General features: G+C 41.3%; 1 protein-coding gene across 1 annotated transcript in view; it reads left to right on the forward strand.

The window, feature by feature from the left end:
- Positions 1 to 23,287, forward strand: part of cac (calcium voltage-gated channel subunit cacophony) — a 2,326,612-nt gene that overhangs the window by 415,965 nt on the left and 1,887,360 nt on the right. Inside the window, exon 12 of the mRNA XM_080268748.1 lies at positions 16,568 to 16,671. Within this exon, the coding sequence (XP_080124874.1) occupies positions 16,568 to 16,671 (104 nt within the window). The remainder of the gene's footprint in view (positions 1 to 16,567; positions 16,672 to 23,287) is intronic.

Below are 23,287 nucleotides of genomic sequence, written 5' to 3' on the forward strand. Positions count from 1 at the left end.
ATATGGAAGCTGAAAAACCAAGTAGTAAGATGCCTTCTATAGCGAGTTGAGGAGAGTGGTGGCTTAACAGGGAGCTGTAGACAGAGGCGTTAATGAACAGTACAGAGCCCTCAAGAACAATTTCTTGAGAGTTACTGATGTAACATGCGGCTAGACAAGAGGACCACCAAGACATAAAGTAACTTGGTGGTGGGATGAGGGTGTAGAAGCTGCAATTAAGGAGAAAAGAAGGCTTTTCCGGGAATGGAAGAAGGGTGGTAGCAAAGAGGAATATTTGGCTGCCAAGCGTAGGGCTAGGAGAGAGGTATACAGGGCAAAGTCTAAGTCACAGAGACAATTACTTGATAACCTAAATCATGGGGAAAGGAAATATATATTTAGGGTGGCAGGTCAGGTGAAGAGGGATAATCGGGATATCATAGGTGAGCAGTGTGTGAAGAATGATGAAGGAAGGGTAGTGGTGAACAGTGAGGATATTAAAGATGCATGGAGAGAGCATCATAACCGGTTGTTGAATGAGGAGTTTGACTGGGACAGGGAAGGTTTGGAGCCAGCAGATCCAGTGTCTGGCCCTTGGCCTTTGATTGATACTGCTACTGTGAGTGAGGCAATAGGCAGGATGAGGGTGGGGAAGGCAGCAGGTGTGTCTGGGTTGACTGCCGAAATGTTGAAGGCCTCAGGCGATATAGGGGTGAGTTTAGTCACTGACCTGATAAACAGGATTATTTATGAGTGTGTTGTCCCAGATGATTGGCTGAAGAGTATAATTGTAAATGTGTATAAAGGGAAGGGTGATGCCCTGGAAAGAGGAAATTATAGAGGTATAAAGCTTTTAGATCAGATAATGAAGGTAATGGAGAGAGTTTTAGAAGGTATGATTAGAGAAAGAGTGAATATTGATGAGATGCAGTTTGGGTTTATGCCAGGTAGGGGGACCACTGATGCCATATTCATTGTTCGACAGCTTCAGGAAAAATATATTGGTAGGAGAAGGGATCTTTATTTTGTTTTTGTTGATTTGGAAAAGGCCTTTGACAGAGTCCCTAGAGAGGTGGTGAAGTGGGCAATGAGAAAGCTTGGCTTGGAGGAGTGGCTGGTTAGGGTGGTTATGGCCATGTATGTGGGTGCTCACACCCAGGTGAGAGTGAATGGAGATTTGAGTGATGAGTTTTCCGTGAATGTTGGTGTGCATCAGGGGTCAGTCTTGAGTCCCATGTTGTTTATCATGGTACTTGAAGCCCTTTCACGTGACTTTAGAAACTGACTCCCGTGGGAGTTGTTGTATGCTGATGATTTGGTGTTGATTGCAGAGAATGAAAGGGAGGCAGAGGAAAGGTTTAGGAAGTGGAGAGATGGTATGGGGCAAAAGGGTTTAAGGGTAAATGCAGATAAAACAAAAGTGATGATATCTAGGGTTGGTGGCGGTACTGTCAAAGACGAGGGAGAGTGGCCATGTGCAGTTTGCCACAAGGGCGTGGGAAGTAATTCCATCTTGTGCAGTGTGTGTGATAAATGGGTGCATAAGAGATGTAGTGGTATCAGAGGTAGACTGCGAGATAATGCTGATTTTATGTGTGCGGCGTGCCGGGGTGAGCAGGTGGAGATCGTCAGACGTGAAAGGATTGAACTTGCTGGTGAATCTCTTGAGTGTGTGGAAGAGTTTTGTTATTTGGGAGACATGTTGTGTGCTGAAGGTGGGGCTGGAGCTAGCTCTGTGGCTAGGGTGAGAAGTGGTTGGAAGAAGTTCAGGGAGCTCTTGCCTCTCCTGACATTGAGAGGGCTCTCCCTACGTGCTAAGGGGTCTTTGTATGCAGCATGCGTTAGGGGTGTAATGCTGTATGGCAGTGAGACCTGGGCAGTGAAGGAGGAAGACATTCGCCGGCTCAGACGTACAGAAATGACAATGATTAGGTGGATGTGCAGTGCGTCCCTGCGTCCAAGGCCTGGAGGGGCTGGGTTTACAATGGAAGAGTTGAGAGGTAGGATGGGACTGGAGTGTATTGGTGTTGTGATGAGGAGAGGTAGATTGAGGTGGTTTGGACATGTGGAGAGGATGGGGGATGATAATTGGGTGAGGAAGGTGAGAAGTGTTAATATTGGGGGTGGGGTTGTGAGGGGTAGACCGAGAAAGACATGGGACGAGGTCATTAAGTGTGACCTTAGGGTTAAGGGACTGAACAGGGAGGCTGCAATGGATCGTGCAGCGTGGAGAGCCACCATTAGGTGACCAAGGCCGACACATGCAAGCATGTTGGAGCCTTTAAAAACGAAACGAAACGAAACGCTGCACAGCTACTACACCCACAGACCACCTACATCAAGAAACCAAAGTCCTCAAAGTCAACAATCACCTAGACATGAAAGGCACCCAAATTCTTGCTGCAACCACCACAGACCCACAACATCCACTACATTACATGGCAGCACATCCACCCACACCAAGGAACATCAAAACAACACCCAGCACACAATACCATACACAGAGGCAATCAAAGGAGGCAGACGTGCGACATCGACGCTCCGTACCGAACCATCATGGCCAGTGGCATTACCTAAATTAGTATCTTTGTATGAGTCAAGCTCTGTACCAGGTTAGACTAAATGATTTTTCATTATTAAAAAAAAATAATAATAATAATAATAAGGTTAAACAAGACTTGTTCAAACAGAAAAGAGAACCAAGACAGAAAAATGCGCTCAGTCAGCTGAGGTTTGTTTACAGCAGCACGGGGAATGTAAGTACATACTCTTTACTTTTAGTATTGCAAAATGGATACATACTTTAGTAAATCAAATTTGGAAAAGAAAAGGGATAAAGGTAGAAAGCAAAATGATGATTTCTACCAAGAACTGGTTGAAGTGGAGACTCACAACAGACTTGTTGAACGTGTAAACAAACTAGAAATGGCTTTCAAAAATGAAATTGATGAAATAAAGAAGCAGATGCACTTGCAAAAGGAAGAAATAGAAAAACTAGGAAGGGAGGCCAACAAGAAACCATCAGTGAACTAACAGTGGAATTGAGTACACTTAGGAAGAAAATGAGTGAAATGGCAAGTACAGTAGTCAATCACGAGAGTGTTATGGAAGAGTTCAAAAATGACACAGAGACAATTAGACAAGTAAGCAGTCTGATAGACCAAAGCATTGATATTAAGAAGAAGATAACACAGGTGAATGAAGCTGTGCAAAGCTACAAAAATGATGTGGAAACCACGTATGCTGAAATGGTGAAAGTAAAGAAAGACTTAGAAACAAGGGTGGAGGAAAAATGCATGAAACAGGAAGTGAAAAGAATAATCCAAAACAATCCAAAGTTAGTCAGAGATTCAGTAGATATAAACAAATCTATAGTAATCACTGGTATAGAAGAGGAAGAAGTAAAAAACAAGATCACAAGAGACAAAAAGGAGATGGCAAATGTAATGAGCTTACTGAAAGAAGTATCAGAGGAAATCTGTAGTAAAGACATAGAGGAACACAAAAGGTTAGGGAAATACAAGAAAAGCAAGACAAGACCTCTAAAGGTGACTTTCCAGAGTGTAAACACTGTGGAGGAGATGCTAAAAAATGCAAAGAATCTTATGGAAAAAGAGGAGTTCAAAAATGTATGGATAAAAAGATGCCTAACACAAGAGGAACTGGAATTACTGAAAGAGAAAAGGGAGGAAGCAAAAACAAAAAATGAGGGAAGATCAGAAGAGGAGAAGAAGAATTTTTTTTTTTTACAAAGTAATAGGATTGCAGTTACGAAAGTGGTACACAAACAGGATGGAATAAAAAGGAGGAAGATAGTAAAACCATGTCATGACAAGTATATAAACAAGATGATAAAGTTGATGTACTCAAATGTGGATGGAATGGTATCTAAATTACTAGAGATGAATGATTATGTTAGAGAAAATGAACCACAAATAATATGCCTAACTGAAACAAAATTAACACCAAGGATATCCAATGACATACTAAACTTAGTGGAATACAATATATGGAGAAGAGATAGAAATTTAAAAAAAGGAGGAGGAATTATAATATTAACTAAGAAAAATCTAAAAGTCAATGAAATAAAACTAGATATACCATCACAAGTAGAACTGATTGCAGTAGAGATCAACACATCTGAAGGGAAAGTAATTGTAGCCAATTTGTACATGCCACCCAGATCAAACACATGGGAAAGAGACGAATATGAGGACCTGGCAGAGAATACAATTCAGAGTTTAAGATCATTACTACATAAAATGGAAGAGAAATCGGAAAGAATTATACTAACTGAAGATTTTAATACAAATATAAATTGGAATACTCTAGATATAATTAGCCAAGAAAGCTGTTGGGACCAAAAGCTCCTGGATCTTGTGCAAGAGTTTTTCCTAACGCAACATGTGAGGGAAACCACCAGAAAAAGAGGACTTGATGTACCTTCAGTGCTAGATCTAATATTTACTAGGCAAGAAAATGATATTGACAGTTTAATATATCACCCTCCACTCGGCAAAAGCGATCATGCAGTACTAAATTACAACTTCAGGATAGCATATGACATAGTTAACAGCAATGAAAGTTACAAAAAGAGCCTAAACTATAAAAAGGGATATTATCAAGACCTAAAGAAGTATTTCTTAGAAGTTGATTGGGAAAATGAGCTTAGAGGACAAGATTTAAATGCTGTATATAAAAAAGCGCAGCGTGTGAGGCGGTTTGTGGAGTGAGGAGGAGGTGCAAGGGACAGCATGGTGGAATGATGAGGTGAAACGAGCTGTGGAACAAAAGAAGAAGGCATATGGTGAATGGTTGGCGAGTAGAGGTAGGGGAGAAGATGAGAGAGAGAGGAGAGAGGTATATGTGAGCAGGAGAAGGGAGATTAAGAGACTGGTGAAGGAGAGTAAGAAGAAAGTGGATGAAGAGTTTGGGAGGAATCTGAGTGTGAAATGGAGGGAGAGTAAGAAATTGTTTTGGAAGGAGGTAAAGAAAGTAAGGCAGTGTGAAAGGGGAAATAGTAGGGGAGTGAAAGATAGGAATAATAGATTGTTGGTGGAGAAGAGAGAGAAATTGAGGAGATGGAAGGAGCACTTTGAGGATTTGTTGAATGTAGAGAGTGAGAGCAGTGTGAGTATAAGTGGTTGGGGAATGGCTGGGAGAAGAAGAGATGAGAGGAGGGAGGAAGAGATCAGTAGGTCGGAAGTAGTGGAAGCGATGAAGAAGATTAAGCTGGGAAAAGCCCCAGGAATTGATGGAGTGTGTGGTGAAATGCTAAGGTATGGGGGTGAGATTGTTGTGGAGTGGATATGGAAGTTGTGTAGATTGGCTTGGGAAGAGGGAAGGGTTCCAGAGGACTGGAAATCAGGTATAATTGTTCCTCTGTACAAAGGAAAAGAGGAGAGAGAAGTATGTGGTAACCATAGGGGTATTTGCCTTCTTAGTGTGACTGGTAAAATATATGGTAGAATACTCATTGATAGGGTTAGGCATATGACAGAGGAGCTAGTTGGAGAAGAACAAGGGGGATTTAGGAAGGGAAAAGGGTGTGTAGATCAGATATTTGTTCTAAGATGTTTAGTGGAGAAGTATCTAGAGAAGGGAAGGAAAGTGTATGCTGCCTTCATGGACTTGGAGAAAGCTTATGACAGAATAGATAGGCAAGGTATGTGGAAGGTATTAAGAATATATGGAGTGGAGGGGAAATTGTTGAGTGCTGTGAAGAGTATGTACGAGGGAGCTAGGGCTACGGTGCGAGTGGATGGTGAGCTGAGTGAGTTCTTTGATCTCAATGTGGGACTGAAACAGGGGTGTGTAATGTCTCCATGGCTGTTTAATATATATATGGATGGGGTTGTAAAGGAGGTACAAGGTAGGGCAGTGGATGTGGGGGTGGCCCTAATGAAGGAGGGTGAGATTTGGAAGCTTCCGGTGTTGCTGTTTGCTGATGATACAGTATTGTTGAGTGAAGATGAATGGGAGTTGCAAGGTTTGGTAAATGAATTTGGGACAGTGTGTAGGAGGAGGAATCTGAAAGTTAATGTAAACAAAAGTAAAGTTATGGTGTTTGAGAGGAATGAAGTCACAGAGTGTGCAGTGAGGTTGGATGGTGAGGATATGGAGAATGTGAGTGCATTCAAGTACTTGGGTAGTGTGATGAGTAAGGATGGAACTTTGGGGGATGAAGTACGTGAAAGGGTACAGCAGGGAAGAAAGGTTGTTGGTACACTGAAAGCAGTGATGAGAAATAGGGAGGTGAGTATGGAAGTTAAGAAGTCACTGCATGATGGTATTGTGATCCCTACCCTGACGTATGGAAGCGAGGCGTGGACCTTGCAAGAGGGGAACAAGTCAAGAGTGAGAGCAGTGGAAATGAGTTACTTGAGAGGAGCATGTGGAGTGACGTGGAGGGACAGGTTGACGAATGAAGAAGTGAAGGAACGTTGTGGGGTAGATGTGGATGTGGTTGAGATGATTAGGAGAAATACACTGAGGTGGTTTGGACATGTGGAGAGAATGGAGAATGAAAGACTGACTAAGAGGGTGTATGTAGGTGAGGTGGAGGGAGGGAGAGGGAGGGATAGACCGAGGATGAGGTGGAGGGATGGAGTTGAGAGGTATATGAGGGAGGGGGGGGTGAGTTGGGGGGAGGGGAGTCAAATGGTGGGTGACAGAGTGACTTGGAGGCGTTTTGTCTGCGGCCACCCTTTGCGGGATTAGGGCGTCGGGCTATAGATGGATAGATATAAAAAATTCTGTGAATTTTATGAAATAGGAGTCCAGAAGTACATCCCACAGCACAAAGAAGCAGATAAGAAAATACAGAAATGGTTCACTACAGAATGTAAAAAGTCAGAAGAAAGAAGAGATTTGTTGTGGAATAGATACAGAAGACACAATAGTGAAAGGGTGTATAATAATTACAAACAGGCAAGAAATGATTATACAAGAATAGGGAGGGAAGCCCAAAAACAGTTTGAGGAGGATATAATAAATAAAAGTAGTGATCAACCAAAGCTGTTTTACAGCTATATCAGAAGCAAAACCAAAGTAAAAGATATAATACAATCCATTACGGACGAGGGAATCACTTATACACAAGAGAAAGATATTTGTCAAGCACTAAATAAGAATTTCCTATTAGTTTTTACAGAAGAAAAAAATTTTGAGAGGGACTATGTGGAACATGCACGTCCACACACACTACCAGATATACAAATCGCAGAAAAAGTAATACAGGAGGAGTTAAGTAAATTAGACAGAGGAAAAGCAAGTGGTCCTGATGAAATTTCATGTTGGGTACTACGAGAATGTGCAAAGGAGTTAAGTAAACCATTATTTTTAATTTTCAAGAAATCCTTGATTCAAGGTAAACTACCTGATACTGTATTTGGAAAAAAGCAAATATTGTCCCCTTATTCAAGAAAGGAAATAGACAAAATCCACTCAACTACCGACCAGTATCACTGACCAGTGTTGTAAGCAAGGTATTAGAAAAGCTTATAAGAAAAGCTTGGGTAAATCATCTAGAAGAACACAGTATGATAACAGAAAGACAGTTTGGTTTCAGAAAAGGAAAGTCATGTGTAACTAATCTGTTGAGCTACTATGACAGAGTAACAAACACAATACAGGAAAGAGAAGGATGGGTGGACAGTATCTATTTAGATTTCAAGAAAGCTTTTGACACAGTACCACACCAAAGACTTTTATGGAAACTGTACCATCAAGGAGGAATTCGAGGCAGACTGTTTTGTTGGATGCAAGATTTTCTCATAAAAAGAGAAATGAGAACAGTACTAAGAGGAAACTACTCATCATGGAAAGAAGTGACTAGTGGAGTACCACAGGGTTCAGTGCTGGCACCAATCATGTTTTTAGTGTATATAAATGATATAAACAGTAACACTGGAAATGAGAGCTATCTGAATATGTTTGCAGATGATGCAAAAATACAAAGGAGAATTACTAACACAGACTCTTGTAAAGAGCTACAAGAAGAATTAAATAAACTTCATTAATGGAGTAATACATGGCAAATGGAATTCAGTGTGGACAAGTGTCATGTAATCAAGTTTGGTAAAAGTGGAAAAAGACCTGATTGGGATTATAAGTTAGGAAATAAAACCCAATACACATCAGAAAGAGAGAAGGACCTAGGTGTGATTATCAATAACAGACTATCTCCGGCTGACCACATCAGCGAGAAGGTATGGAACATGTATACACTGTTTGCAAATATGAGAATAGCATTCACATACATAAATGAAGACATGCTAAGAAGTATAATAACATCATTCATTAGACCAACCCTGGAATATGCATCAGTAGTCTGGAGTCCTCATCTTAAAAAACACATAGACAAGATTGAAAAAGTTCAAAGTGCCGCTACGAGATGGATACCAAGCTTAAGGGACCTAAGCTACGAAGAAAGACTAAATAAACTGAATCTACCAACACTACAGGAGAGAAGGAAAAGAGGTGACATGATAATGCTATATAAGTGCATATCAGGGAAGGAGAAAATAGACATAAATGATTACTTAACATATGGAGAAGCATCAGCAAGAGGACACTGCAAAAAACTGCATAAGAAGAGAGGTGATAGAGACGTAAGGAAAATCAGTTTCCCAAACAGAGCAATTGATCAATGGAATGCACTACCGAATGAAATAGTGTGTACCAAAACAATTCACAAATTTAAGGATATGTACGATAAATATGGTTTAAGACACGGGACAGTACGAGCTTGACTCATTCTTGTAAAGATACAATTAGGTAAGAACAATTAAGTAAGAACAAACGAACAGCCGGAGAGAGCAGCCATCGCTGCTAACCTTAATTAGTTTCAGGAATTTTGTCTCCTGTCTCCTAAGGTCTTGTTTTAAATTTAAAATAATGAAAGTTAATAGACTACCAAAAATGTAAAGATTTATTGGCTAGAGTATACATGAATGTTTGTAGTTTTTTTCGGTAACAGCTGTTTTGGTACTTTACCAACATTAAACATGGCCGAAAATGTAAACAATGAGGGACTCGAATTTCAAGGATTTGATACAAATACCAATGTCATGGACCTGGTTAAAACATTAATTATGAGGATTAGTGAACTTGAAAAGAAAGTAGAGAATCTAGTGATAAAGGATGTGTCTGAAAATACGGATACTACCATACAGAGTCTGATCCAATCCAATGAAACAGCGAATGAAGAGATTAGAAATTTGAAGCGTGAAAATGTTGAATTGAGGAGGAAACTAGAAGAGAGTACTAATAAAACGGAGAAGGTGAGTAGTGTATTAGAAGAGCATAAGGCAAAGTGGGTACATGTAGAAGAAGAACAGAAAGAAGTGGTCAGCTTAAGAGAGATCATCCAGGAAGAAAGGGAAATGAACAAGAAAAAAATGGAAGAAAATGTAGTGAAAATACTGAAGAAAAAAAGAAAAAATAGTGAGAGATACTGTAGAAAGGAACAGATGTGTGGTAATATTTGGAAACAGGGAAGAGGAAGAAAAGGTTAGGTTCGTAAGACTCGAGAGAGACACGAACCTTGTGAGAGGAATATTAGGCAAGATTGACCCCGAAGGAGACAAGTGGGTAAAAGAAATTGAGGAAGTAAGGAGGATAGGGCCTTATAAGAAAGGGGAAACAAAACCAATGAGAGTCAAGTTTACATCAGAAAGTGTAATAAATGTGATTCTTAAAGTGACCTGGAAATTAAGCAAAGAGGCTGGGATGGAAAATATTATAATAAGAAAAGATCTGAATGAAGAAGAAAGAGAAGTTTTAAAATCATTAAAGGAAGAAGTAAAGGAAAAAAATGATAAGAGGACAGAGGAAGAATGTAATACTTTTTTTTGGAGAGTATTGGATATGAAAGTAGGGAAGTGGTATTTAAGGAAATAGAAGTGAAGGAAACTAAGAGGGATGGTCGTGAAAGATCAGAAGTTGAGGAAGTGGTACGGACAGAGAGTAAGGAGAAGAGGGTATTAAAAACGTCAAAAATAATTTGAAGGTGATATATACTAATGTTGATGGTTTCATATCGACAAGGACCGAAATTAACGATTTCTTGAGAGAACATGAACCTGATGTCTTGTGCTTTGTAGAGACCAAATTAAGAGAAGATATTAATGTTCATTTGGGAGATGGTAAATACAAACTGTGGAGAAAAGACAGAAAAGAAAAAAAGGGAGGAGGAGTGATGATAGCAGTGAAGAACAACATAAATGTAGATACTGTGGAAATGGGAGAAGACAGGGTTGAAGTGATATATATGAAATTAGAAACTGGAGAGAATGTTAAGAGAGATATGGCGGTAGTGTATGTTCCCCCAAAGACGAGAGCATGGAAGGATGACGAATACCATGAGATGTTGTCAGATATGGCTAGCTATTTGCAAAAAATAATTGAGAAAAGCAATAATATAATATTGGTGGGTGAGTTTAACTGTAAAGAGGTGAACTGGGAGGAATGGTACTCGGGAGGCGGCAAGGATTCGTGGGGCACTATGTTATTAAATATAATAATGAATAATGTGATGACGCAATGGGTCAAAGAAGAGACACGGTTTCGAGGTGAGTACACACCAGCAAGGTTAGATTTACTGTTCACCAAAGAACCTGATGTAATAGAATCATTGAAATATCTCTGTCCTTTAGGAAAAAGTTTTCATGTGGTCATTGAGTTCCAGATGTTATTAGGGAACGTCGAGCCAAGAGACGAGCTTCATAGACAGGGAAGATACAACTTTGGGAAAGCAAATTTTACAGGATTGAGAAACTTTTTTGAAAATGCGGATTGGAGAAAATTCAGAGAAACAAGAGAGATACAGAGGAAGTGGGATATCTTTCTAGACCTCTATAATTTGGAAGTGGAAAAATTTGTACCAAGAGTAAGAGAGAAAGAAAACAGGAAAAAGGAGTGGGTTAATAGAAGGCGTATGATAGCAAAAATAGAGAGAGATAAGGCGTGGAATACTTGGAGAAAGAGAAGTAACAGCAGAACAAAGGAAGAATATAAAAGAACAAGAAATGAATACACAAGAATACGTAGAGAAGAAGAAAGGAATTTTGAAAAAGGTATAATACACAAATGCAAGGATGAACCCAGACTGTTTTATAGATTTGTTAATGGCAAACTGAAACAAAAGGAAGGAATCACAAAATTGAAAGTAGAAGGAGAAGTCTTTAAGGATGCGGCAATGCAAGCAGAAATGATGAACAAACGTTTCCAGTCAGTTTTCAATAAAGAAAAGGAGCTTGTGGAAAGGGAGGGAGTGATTAGAAATGTTCCGGTGATAAAAGATATAAAAATGGAGGTACAGGAAGTGTATAAATTACTGGAAACTCAAGATGTAAGGAAAGCCCCAGGACCTGATGGAATTTCTAATTGGGTACTGAAGGAATGCAGAGAACAACTGGCGGATAAAATTCACAGTTTAATCGTATGCTCACTGGAAATGGGGAAAGTGCCACAAGAATGGAAGAGGGCAAATGTGGTACCAATTTACAAGGGAGGAAACAGGGAAGAACCCCTGAATTATAGACCAGTGTCTTTAACCAGCAGGGTCGCAAAATTGTGTGAGAGAATCCTGAAAGATAGAGGGATAAAATATCTGGAAGAGATGAATATTTTGGCTGAATGTCAGTTTGGATTCAGAAGTGGAAGGTCATGTGTTTCTAACTTGTTGAGCTTTTACTCTAGAGCAATTGACGTGGTACAGGAGAGAGATGGTTGGATTGTGTGTACTTGGACTTAGAGAAGGCCTTTGACAAGGTACCTCATAAGAGACTAATGTGGAAACTAGAATATATAGGAGGACTGAAGGGGAAACTTCTGGAATGGATGAGAGACTTTTTGAGAGACAGACAAATGAGGACAGTAATAAAGGATAGGATGTCTGGATGGAGAGAAGTAACAAGTGGAGTCCCTCAAGGCTTGGTGTTGGCACAGTAATGTTCCTGATTTACATAAATGATATGGTAGATGGAGTGAACAGTTATGCAAGTCTGTTTGCTGATGATGTAAAGATCTTGAGGAAGGTAGAGGTCGAGGAGGATTGTAAAATACTGCAGGAGGATTTGGATAGGATACACAATTGGAGCCGGACGTGGGAAATGAAATTTAATGTAAAGAAATGTAAAATTTTGGAAATGGGTTAAAGTCCCAGGAGGCCACCACTAAATTATTTGTTGGGTAATGAATTAATCACAAAAAGGAGAGAAGAGAAAGATTTGGGAGTGCTGGTCCAAGATAGGTTGTCACCAGAAAAGCACATTAACGAGATAGTTGGAGAGACTTATAAACTCTTGACTAACATAAGAGTAGCATTTCATTACATGGATGAGGAAATGATGAAAAAATTGATAGTGGCCATGATCCGCCCCAGGTTAGAATATGCAGCAGTAGTGTGGTCCCCACACAAAAAGAAAGATATAAACAAGATTGAGAGAATACAAAGAACAGCAACCAAGATGGTCCCCAGTCTGACAGACCTGTCATGCAGAGAGAGGCTGGAAAAACTGGATTTGCCTTCCTTAGAGGAAAGGAGAAAAAGGGGAGACGTGATTGCAGTGTTCAGGACCATGGTGGGAGTAGATAAAATTGACAAAGAAGATCTGTTTGTATGGGATAGAGCAACAAGAGGACACCGAATGAAATTGAAAAAGTCAAGCTGCTTGAAGGATATCAAGAAATATAGCTTTCCTTACAGAAGTATAGACTTGTGGAATAGCCTGGACAAAGAGATCGTCCAATCTAAAAACTTAAACGAGTTTAAAGCTAAATTCAACTTGTTGAGAAACAGCGACGGAAACCCACGAGCATAGTACATTCCGTGTATATCACAATTAGGTATATTAGGTAAATACTTAAATATTTGGAACGACTTAGACAAAGAGGTGGTGCATGAGAAAAACATTCATGTGTGTAAAGATAGACTTGATAAATGTGGATATTGAGATAGGACAACACGAGCATTGCTCAGTTCCTGTATAATACAAATAGGTAAATACAAATACTGTCATCACTCCCCTCTCACCCACCTCAGACCAGTTTCCAGAAGCATATCTACACTCAACTCACTTGCCGCTCCATTCAGTCACTAAAAGACAACACACAGCTGCATGCACGGCCTCCTGACATCCACCCTTCTGAATCCCATCTCCCTCGTGAGGACAAGGTCCACCTGGCCAGGCAGAGATGTTGGCGACATCCATCTCTCTTAAGCTACCAGAAGAGGCTGGATGACTCCGTCGCTGATGCCTGTCCAGGATGTAACACAGCACCCCATACAATTAAGCACATTATGGAAGACTGCATTGCATACAATCACCTATGCCAACAACACAACATACACTCTTTGAGAGCTCCGTGGGAAAACCCGGTCTCGGCCATGGCCATCCTAAGTGACTTGGGGCTGTTTGGCCAGACTGTCTAGGGAACAACTACTACTACTACTACAATTATATAGTAATGTCTAGTGGGCAGTGAACTGGTTTGGTTTATTAACATGAGGTATTTTCTAAACAGGGTGTGTTAGTTATGTCGGCAATATTATGTTGGGCATCTGCTATTAAAATTTTGATGAAATTATGCATTAGACAATGATTCTTGCATTTCTTTTGGGTCCGTCTGTTGTGGAGCCTCCAGCTGGCCCTGAAGTAAATGGCAATATGTGGACTTGTATTCAGATAAACTATAGTCTTTTAAAAGACAGTAAATATATGTTACTTTCTGTACAGGGTATATAATTATCTTGGTAGTATTACATCAGGTATCTGATATCAGTACATAGCTAAACTCTGTATGCCCATTAGACAGTGACTTTTTCTTTCGAATCAGTCTCTTGGAGAGCCTCCATGCTCCCCAAGAAGGTTTCAGTATTACTTGGGGGCAGCCTGAATGTAGGCCCGAATGATGGTTGGGGGTGACTGAAAAGAAAAATGTGTGTTTAGATTGTGTAGGTGATTGGGGAAGGCATCAGGACCAACTGGGAAAACGTCCGTAAGGTATTATGCCAAGTCTGGTGCAGTTCCATCCAGTAGTTTTTTATTGCTCTTGCAAACACACAGAATGATAGACAGACAGACAAACAAACTGAACCAAGCACACAACTTTGTTCTGCATTTACACACAGGTGTAGAAGTATATGATTGCTGTAGAGACAGAATTTTGCAGGTGGCACTTGGCATAAAGTGTGTGTAGACTCTTATCATTTTACTAGTGTAACAGATTGCAGGAAGGAAAAATAATGCTTTTAAAGGTTGTGAGAGAGTTCAGATACTTGGGTACAGTGATAGAAAAGAGAGGAAAATGTGCAAAAGAAGTGGAAAGTAGTGTGACACAAGGAAGAAAAGTAGCTGGTGCTATGAAGGCCTTGATAAGGAGCAGAGCCTTGAGTGTTGCAGCTGTGCAATGCTTACATGAAGAAGCATTAACCCCTTAAACGCGGATCGTCGCGTTTGCGACGCTCGGCGAAAAGGACATAATGGCGGATCGTCGCGTTTGCGATTCTAGTAAATTTTGAATAACCGCGGGCAAGCAGGCTCCAGCTGGTATTGTCTATCAGTACCACCACCCTCTAGCTACAACTAGCATACTTTACCTTTGTACTACTGACCTCAGTTGTTGCCAAGTATCGCGTTTTCCCCCCCGTCCCCCCCCCCACCACCACGGCCCGGCCAGCCTGGCTGTGATACATGGCAGCGCTCTGAGCGCTCAGAACTGTAAATCTGCGCTCTCCTCTCACAAGCAGTTTCTGCTACTAGGAAACGCTTGTTTCCCCAGTTGTAACACTAGCTTTTTTTCTCACGGTTTGCCCCTGTTTAGCGTCAGTTTACTGCAGGCTTTCAAAGTGACCTTATGGCGAGTTCTAGCTCTTCCCAGTCAGTGCAAGCGGCCGACAGGAACAAGAATAAAGTGGCGGGCGTAAGGCAGAATAAAAAGCGCGCCGTGGTGATCTTTTGGGAAGTAATATGATTGAAAATAATGTAGTATACATGTTTTTAGCTGTGAAAATGGAAATGTTTGTTGAGTGACAGGAAGACCGCCGCCGGACTGCATGTCGGCCGTACGCTCCGTTAATTTTAGTCTTATTTTCAGTGCTTATTGTACAAATACGGATTCCTAACTACCTTTACGTTGTAGTATAAAGTTTACTGTGACAGAATGAGGCTGTGGTAGAGGGGAAACCGGGTTGCTGGAGGTGTGAAAGTGAAGATTTGGTTACCCAACTTTGCAAGTCTCCACAAGTCCTTGGGTAGTCCACGAAGGCTCAACACCTGTCTCTGGAGAAAGCTGAATGTAAGTACTATCTGCCATACCAAGTATAATGTTCTAGGGTTAATCTCTGATTTTTGGCGAATATTTTCCTACAGGTACTCAGACCGCGATACAACCCCGCCACTCGGGGGGGAACGACTGTACACAACCGCATTTAAGGGGTTAATGCCAGCTTTAACATATGGATTTAAGACAATGGTTTGGCATGAAAATGAAAAATCAAGAGTGAGAACAGTGGAGATGGGACTGCTAAGGAATGTATGTGGATTACAGAGAGTGGATAGGATGTGAAATAATGTGATTCATGAAAGATGTGGCGTGAGGAAGTCTGTGGACACCACAATTGAAGAGAATGCACTGAGATGATATGGTCATGTGGAGAGAATGGATGACAATAGAGTGATGAAAAAGGTATATCTAAGTGAATTTGAAGGAGGGAGGAGGTGAGGTAGGCCAAGGAGAATGTGGGGGGATATGGTGGATGAGTGTGTGAGGAAGAGAGGTATGGAAGTCGGAAAGGCACGGGGACTGACAAGAGATTGTGCTGACTGGATAAATGTTGTGAGAAGTGCATGATCAGGGATTTTGGCACCCCTTTTTAATGTGACAGCATCCAGCTTGACTCTATGGGGTACATTTATGTGAAGCTACAGAATGTGGTTAATGTTTTTGGTGTATCAGATAGAGCCAAGATTCCGGGGGTTTGAGTTACAAGTGAATGGAAGTGTGACCTATTGGATTGGGCACACTTGGGCTGTCTAGACATCAGCACTCATCACCCTGTCCTAGGGTGGGAAAGGAGGTCCAGTTGATGATGATGATGATGATTTTTTAAATAATGGTTGGTAGTCTATGGAATGGCTGGGCCTAGGGGCTCTCATGAAGTGAATTCACAAGAGGTGGATCTGTGTTTAAAAAAGACTTGAGTGACAAGCAAATGTGTGTGGCTCACAAGGTACTCAGTTAATAGTTTTGTTGTTTTATACTTTGTTCTCTTTTCCTAGATCCCACTACCTCCCCTCCTCCTCCTTTTTTTTTTTTTTTTTTTTTTTTTTTTTTTTTTTTAAAGGAGACAGGGCTGAGATGATGATGCCAATGATAAGCATTAGAATTTAAGTAAATAAGATAGCCATAATATTGTTAGTTGCCATGTAAGTGGTGTAAAAAAGCCTTAAGAAAAATTATACGTGCACTTAGATATCTCTCTTATCCCACCTCAAATGCAGTGGATAGTTAAAGAATTGTATGATTGTATTAAGAAAATATATTCTGATGGTGTTCACTTACCACTCTCTTTCTTTGGCAGACGAATGATGCGCTAGGAGCCAGGTGTAATTTTCTATACTTCGTGCCCCTCATAGTGTTGGGGTCTTTTTTTATGCTCAACTTAGTTCTTGGTGTTTTATCAGGGTAAGTATCTGTAGATATTAATGTAATATATATATTATGTGGTCAATTTTTTAAAATGGTTATATTATTTATTGTATTAATTTAAAACTATATATGAAAGACCTTTCGCTTTTCATTTAATTTATTAGTTTATTTTGTTTTTTGAAGTGTGTGTATTTTTAGTATGTTAATTTAAGATTATAATTATGGCAGCCAGGTTCTGTTTGGATGAAGTCTTGGGAATTTTTTTCATGTTACAGTACTTATTATTAAGTTTATTTATATTTGGCAATTTCCTTCATATAAATTTTCTGACCGCTGATTTCCCCTCTCCTCTTTTTCTGAATATTGCATTCGTATTGTTGCATAATAATTCAGGGTTGGTTTGCAGGTTATTGTATTTTTCCATTTAATGCACAAGTGCCATGCATTCCTGTTATCCATCATTACAGAGAATTCTCCAATGAGAGAAAACGTGTTGAGCGGCGAGAGAAACACAGAAAATTGCGGATCAGAAGAAATTTTACTGAAGCATTCACTGGTTACTTTGACTGGATATGTAGGGCAGGTACTAATATTGTAGTTATTTAACTGATGGTACATTGTCCACTTAGATACTTAGTGTACCTGTAATAATTTGTCTCAGTGTAGATGCTTAATAATTGAACGCAGAGCAGTTGCAGAGAACTTCAGTACAACACAAGGTCACAATAACAAAGTTATTTAACTTTGGATGCCATTTAATAAAATTGTTGCTGTTGTTGCACCAGACTCACATTAACTTAAGCCTGATGAACGGCAGCTTTACACCCAGAAATCTTTTTTAGACGTTGAAGGATTATCTTTATTTAGAGCATAAGGTGAGTTTGTGTGTTTTGGTGTGAGAGATGGTATTACATGTATAGTGAGGGCAGAGGGTTGGGTATTAGTTTTTTTTTTTTTTTTTTTATGTGTCCGACTCTGGGCAAAGGCTTCAGGGCCTATATCTTGGGGGCAGTAGCCTATCCCAAGGCCCAGTAGTCCTCCTACACCTCCACATGTCACCACTTCGGCGCTAACACCCACCGTCCATATTGAATACATGCTAGGGCTGTCTCATACAGGACTGGTGTATTGGTATTAGCGGGGGTATTTTTACGACATGTCGGCGGGTCATCTGGTAGATCAGGAAAGTCTGCTTTTAATTAAATTCAAATCCTTAAACTGTCCCCTGCCCCAGCCAGGATTCGAACCTGGGTCCATCAGGACTGCAAGCCGCCTCTCTACCGATTCAGCCACCGCAGTATTTTGTGTTTATGAATACTGTAGATGTGTTGCCTTCATAGCAGTCTGATAAAGGAAATTCTTTGGGCTAAATTTTTTTGGAAATTGGTGTAGCTGAGGGTTTTTGAAGGTTGTGTTGGCTACATACAGTACGGCAATGTAGTGTTAGATGGTAGAGGGGAAGGATATTTTTTGCACAATCTTTGTAGCATAGCAGGTGGATCTTGTGTTTAAGCAAAGATTTATGGGTTCCTCAGATTCATATGGTTCTTAGTTTGGAGCCCCTTAGATTCCTGGTAAAAACAACTTATGATTCTGGTCTTTGTTTATCATGTTTCAATATTTTGGGGATTCATTGAAATGTTATGATCTGGAAACAGGACTGGAGCTAACTCTGTGGTTAGTGTTAGGAATGGCTAGAACAAGGTCTGGGAGGTGTTGTGTCTTCTGCTAAGAGATCATTGTATGCAGCATGTATTAGGAGTGTATTTCTGTGTGGTAGTGAGACCTGGGCAGTAAAAGGAGAGGATATTCATAGGCTCAGATGTATAGAAAAGACAATAATTAGGTGGATTTGTAAAGTCGGTTTCAGGGAGTCTGATGCACTGATTTTGCCAGCTGAAGACAGGTGGAATTTGTAACACTGCATGATGCTCTCAGGCCAAATTGACTTTGTGTTCCTGCCAATACCCTCCTTTATTTGTAAGATACCAGATTATACAGATAAGGGTAAATGCAGTGATATCTTTATTGATAAATATGTGCCTTTTAAATTATTTGGGATAAACCTGAACGACATTGATAACTAAGTAAAGTTGCAACTGCCTGCATATGGACAACAGTCAGCGACTGAAGCAGGCCTAATGATGTGATTCAGTTGTTTGTATTGTCATTTAATTATGTTTAATTTCATTCACACTGCACACTTTTTTCTTTTTTTTTATAGCATAGTTCAAGTATTACTTTCTCTTGGGGTTTGCTTTAACTTACTTTCCTTTTTTCCATCATTAACAAATATTCGGTTCATCTTACAGTGATGTAATCCATTACTTTCCCGGCTCTTGTCTGTCTGTCTCTCGTGATACATGCGAAAAGGTTCAGGAAAATCAAACACCAAACTTAATACTGTAAGAAATTTTTACTGACTCTGACTGTGGGTACATAAATGTTGATTTTTAAAGCTACTGTTCCCTGTGAAGGTAATGAAAATGTGTATGTATATTGAGAAGAGTATGTATTGACCCCAGTGAGGTGAATGTGTGTGTGTGTGTGTGTGTGATCACAAAAATCATTATTACTAGAAGATAAGCGAGGCGTACCTAGGGTGAGGTTGTATATTTAGGTCTCCATATCTCATTCCTCCTCACTGGGATCGTCCAAACTACTTTCATCAAATGTCACATTAATTACAAAATTTTCAACATAATGTTGTTTATCATGGTACATGAAGCCCTCTCACGTGACTTCAGAATCGGCCTCCCATTGGAGATGTTGTAAGCTGATTTGGTGTTGACTGCAGAGAATATAAGGGAGGTGGAGGAAAGATTTAGGAAGTCGAGAGATGGTTGTTAAGTGACTGCTTAAGAGATGTTGTGGTATTAGAGGTAGACTGCAAAATAATGCTGATTTCACGTGTGTGGTGTGTCGGGGAGAGCAGGTGGATTTTTTTGGGCATGAAAGGATTGAACTTGGTGGTGAATCTCTTGAGTGTCTGAGAAAGTTTTGTTATTTAGGAGACATGTTATGTGCTGGAGGTGGGGCTGGAGCAAGCTCTGTGGCTAGAATGAGGAGTGATTGGAATAAGTTCAGGGAGCTGTTATCTTTCCTGACATTGAGAGGGCTCTCCCTACGTGCTAAGGGATCTTTGTATGCAGCATGTGTTAGGAGTGTAATGCTGTATGGTAGTGACTTGGGCAGTAAAGGAAGAGGATACTTACAGGCCCAAATGTAGAATAATGACAATGATTAGGTGGATGTGCAGTGAGTCCCTGAGTGTGAGGCCTGGGGGGGCTATGTTTACGATGGAAGAGTTGAGAGAGAGGATGGGACTGGTGTGGAGAGGTAGAATGAGATGGTTCGGGCATGTGAAGAGGATGGATGATGATAAGTGGGTGCAGAAAGTGAGAAGTGTTACTTTTAGGGGTTGGGTCTCGAGAGATAGACTGAATAAGATTTGGGACAAGTTCACTGAGTGTGACTTCAGGAATAAGGACTGAATAGAGAAGCTGCCAGATACCGAGCAGCACGGAGAGCCGCCATTAGATGACCAAGGCCAATGCATGCAAGCACGTTGGAGCCTTCAGAAACAAACGAATGATGTTCTTGTGCTATATCCTTGGCCTGGAATTCATTCTCAATTGTTGTGTGTTGTCGTTGCACTTTCGCCAGTATTCAGATGTTACGCTGTTGATTGCCTCATAGGTTAATTCTTCAACTCTCTTCAGGCACTGGTTACCATTAGAATTTTCTGTTTTCTTTAAGTTTTCACCTGTGGCTAAATTAGTTCAGTGGGGTTCAGCGTTCAGTGGCAGGAGGTAGCAGGAGTACTCTGTGTCCATGACAGACTGGTATCTGATCAGTTTCATACTCATGCTTTGACTTGCGTTTTTTTTTCTGATCTGAAGTATGTGTCAACAAGTGGGTTGGTGGAGGGTTGGTGCCCCTCCCTGTAAAACAACTAACTCAAGTGTCAAATGGCCACCCTTTGCGGGATTATGGTGTCTGGCAGTAGATAGATAGATAGATAGAAGTACAGGTAATTGTTATTTAGTAGCAGAGGAATCATGGGAGATGTAGTTTGAAGTTAACCACTGTAGTAATTCATCTTTTCTGCTGCAGGTTAGCACTTTTCAGGTAATTTTTGAGTGGTATGGTGCATTGTCTTAAGCTGTTAGTGATCCTTCATTGATGTTAGGAAGTAATTGTTCTTGGAACCAGATCTTGAACTGTTCATGGTCCATAGCATCGTGGTAGTCCCCTTTTAACCCATTCTTGGACCGGAACATCAAAAGAGCTCCAAGTATGAAGCCGTGATGACCACCTGCATGAACTATGATGAGTCTGGCACCTCTCCCTATCTTAAGTTTAGGGCCAGCTGTTCAATCTGGATCAGTCCAACAGTGCTCAACACACATGATTTGGTTGATACACGTTCATCCAAAAAGACCACTGGACGGGAATGGGAACTTGCTCTGTTGTTGTTTATTTCTCGAAGGTATTCTTTTCTGGCCATCACAGTGTTCTTCCCTTCCATCAAAATTTTCCTCCCACTTAGCACCTTATACTTATATTTCAGTTGCCTTATTATTCTAAACAGTGAAGGTCTTGACCCCTTGAAATTGAAAAGAGGCTAATGAACTTTCTTTAATAAAGCTGAAATCGTTGGCAGGTCACCTCGTTCATAAAATGCAAGCAGCTCTCGTCTGCTTCATCCTTGGTCAAAATTGTCCAGATTTCCCATGATGGGCGATGGTCGTACGTGTGTAGGTGGTGAACACATTATACCATTAGGTGACTTAGAAGCCTCTGCTTTAATCCTCTGGATAGTTCTGTAGCTAGCCTCAGTTACTTTTGCTGTTTTCAGTGTCACTTACAATTGTGTTTAACATAGATCCTCCATGGTAAAAAAATAAGTGAACATTGATTATTATATTTCAACTTTGACTTCCATATTTATGTAGGGACCGTTGGGATTTTTTGTCAGGGCTGGTGTGTTTCTCTGTACTTGCAGTGCAGGTGATGGTAGTAGTAGTAGTACACCTATCCCCAGATATCCGGCAGTGTTGGGTATCATTGGGAGTGTTCAGTCAGCAACTATGTCGGATATCGATGCAATTTTCCCCGTAAGATGCTGAAGAAAAGCCAGAGATGCATTCCAGACCCAAACCAAAACTCTCATATGCCCAAGATCAATAGAGACTGACACAGAAACACCATAGGTAATATTATTATCCTCATAAACAGTACTGTTGCTAAAAAAGGGCACATCAAACTTCAGCTCCAGGAGGGTGGGGTGGTGGGACGTGCGGTGTTCGACACGACTTCAGGGCAACAAAACAGCCAGGCACGCTGCTGGCATTGTACCAAGCAGGGGTAGGGGAGGGCAGGGGGATGAGGAGACAAGCAGGGGTAGGGGAGGGCAAGGGGATGGGGAGACGAGCAGGGGTAGGGGAGGGCAGGGGAGGGGGATGGGGAGACAAGCAGAGGTGGGGGAGGGAGAAAAGTGGGGGTGGGGAAGGGTGAGGGGACAGGGAAGGAGGCAAGAAAGCCAAACAGCCCTACTACTCCCCCTGCCCCTAGTCTCACTCACTCTCACTCACACTCTCACTCTCACTTACTCACCTCTCACTAACTCACACTCACTCACCACTCTCTAATTCACCTACTCACTCACCACTCACTCTCTCCCTCATGCACTCTCTCATTCACCTACTCACTCACCACTCACTCTATCCCTCATGCACTCTCTCATTCACCTACTCACTCACCACTCACTCTCTCCCTCATGCTCTCTCTCTCTCTCTCTCTCTCTGTCAATCAGTCAGTCACTCACTCACTCACCACTCTCACCCACTCACTCACTCACCACACCCACCCACCCACTCACTCACTCACCCACCACTATCACTCACTCACTAACACACACACACACACACACACACGGGAAACAAGCAAGGGTGGCGGGATGGAGAGGGAGACAACCAGGGGTAGGGGAAGGGAGGGAGACATGCCTGGCAGTGCTGAGTGTTTTGGAGGATGGAGGAGGGACAGGGAGGGGAGAGGAGGGATGGGTGGAGGGAGAAGAAAAGGGATGGAGGGACAAAGAGAGGACCGGGAGAGCCTTGTTTCAAACCTGGGGAAAGGCACGGTGTCGGACTGGAGAGGCAGGGTGTCAGACTGGCAAGGCAATGGACACTCAAATTGTTTGGATTGTGGGAATGTTCCCCTGTTTCTTGTATTCGGTCCAGCAAAGTGCCAGTTATTGATGTGACGGATAACAGGGTATGGGTGTAGTAGTAGTAGTTGTAGTATTAGTAGTAGTAATAGTTGTTGTGGTGGTGGTGGTTGTATTAGCAATAGTGGTAGTATTGTCATGCTGGGGGTGCTCACCATCTACTTACCTAATGTAGTGCTGCTCTCGGGTGTCTGCCCTTTCCTCTCCTCCATCCTTCTTTCCTTCCATCCTCTTCTGTCATTCTTTCCTTCATTCTTTCCTCGTGCTTCTGCCTACAGGTGACTTTACACTCCCTCTTCTGTCTTTCTTTCCTTCATTCTTTCCTCTTCCTTCTGCCTGTGGGTGACTCTACACTGAGTGACAAGCCAAATTGCTTCCTGTTCACCAGGAAACCATTTTCTATGCTGGGTGGTAACCATA

The sequence above is a fragment of the Coenobita brevimanus genome, chromosome 29, assembly GCF_032717465.1.
Source record: "Coenobita brevimanus isolate Jiangsu-jjx chromosome 29, ASM3271746v2, whole genome shotgun sequence".
Classification (NCBI taxonomy): Eukaryota; Metazoa; Arthropoda; class Malacostraca; order Decapoda; family Coenobitidae; genus Coenobita; species Coenobita brevimanus.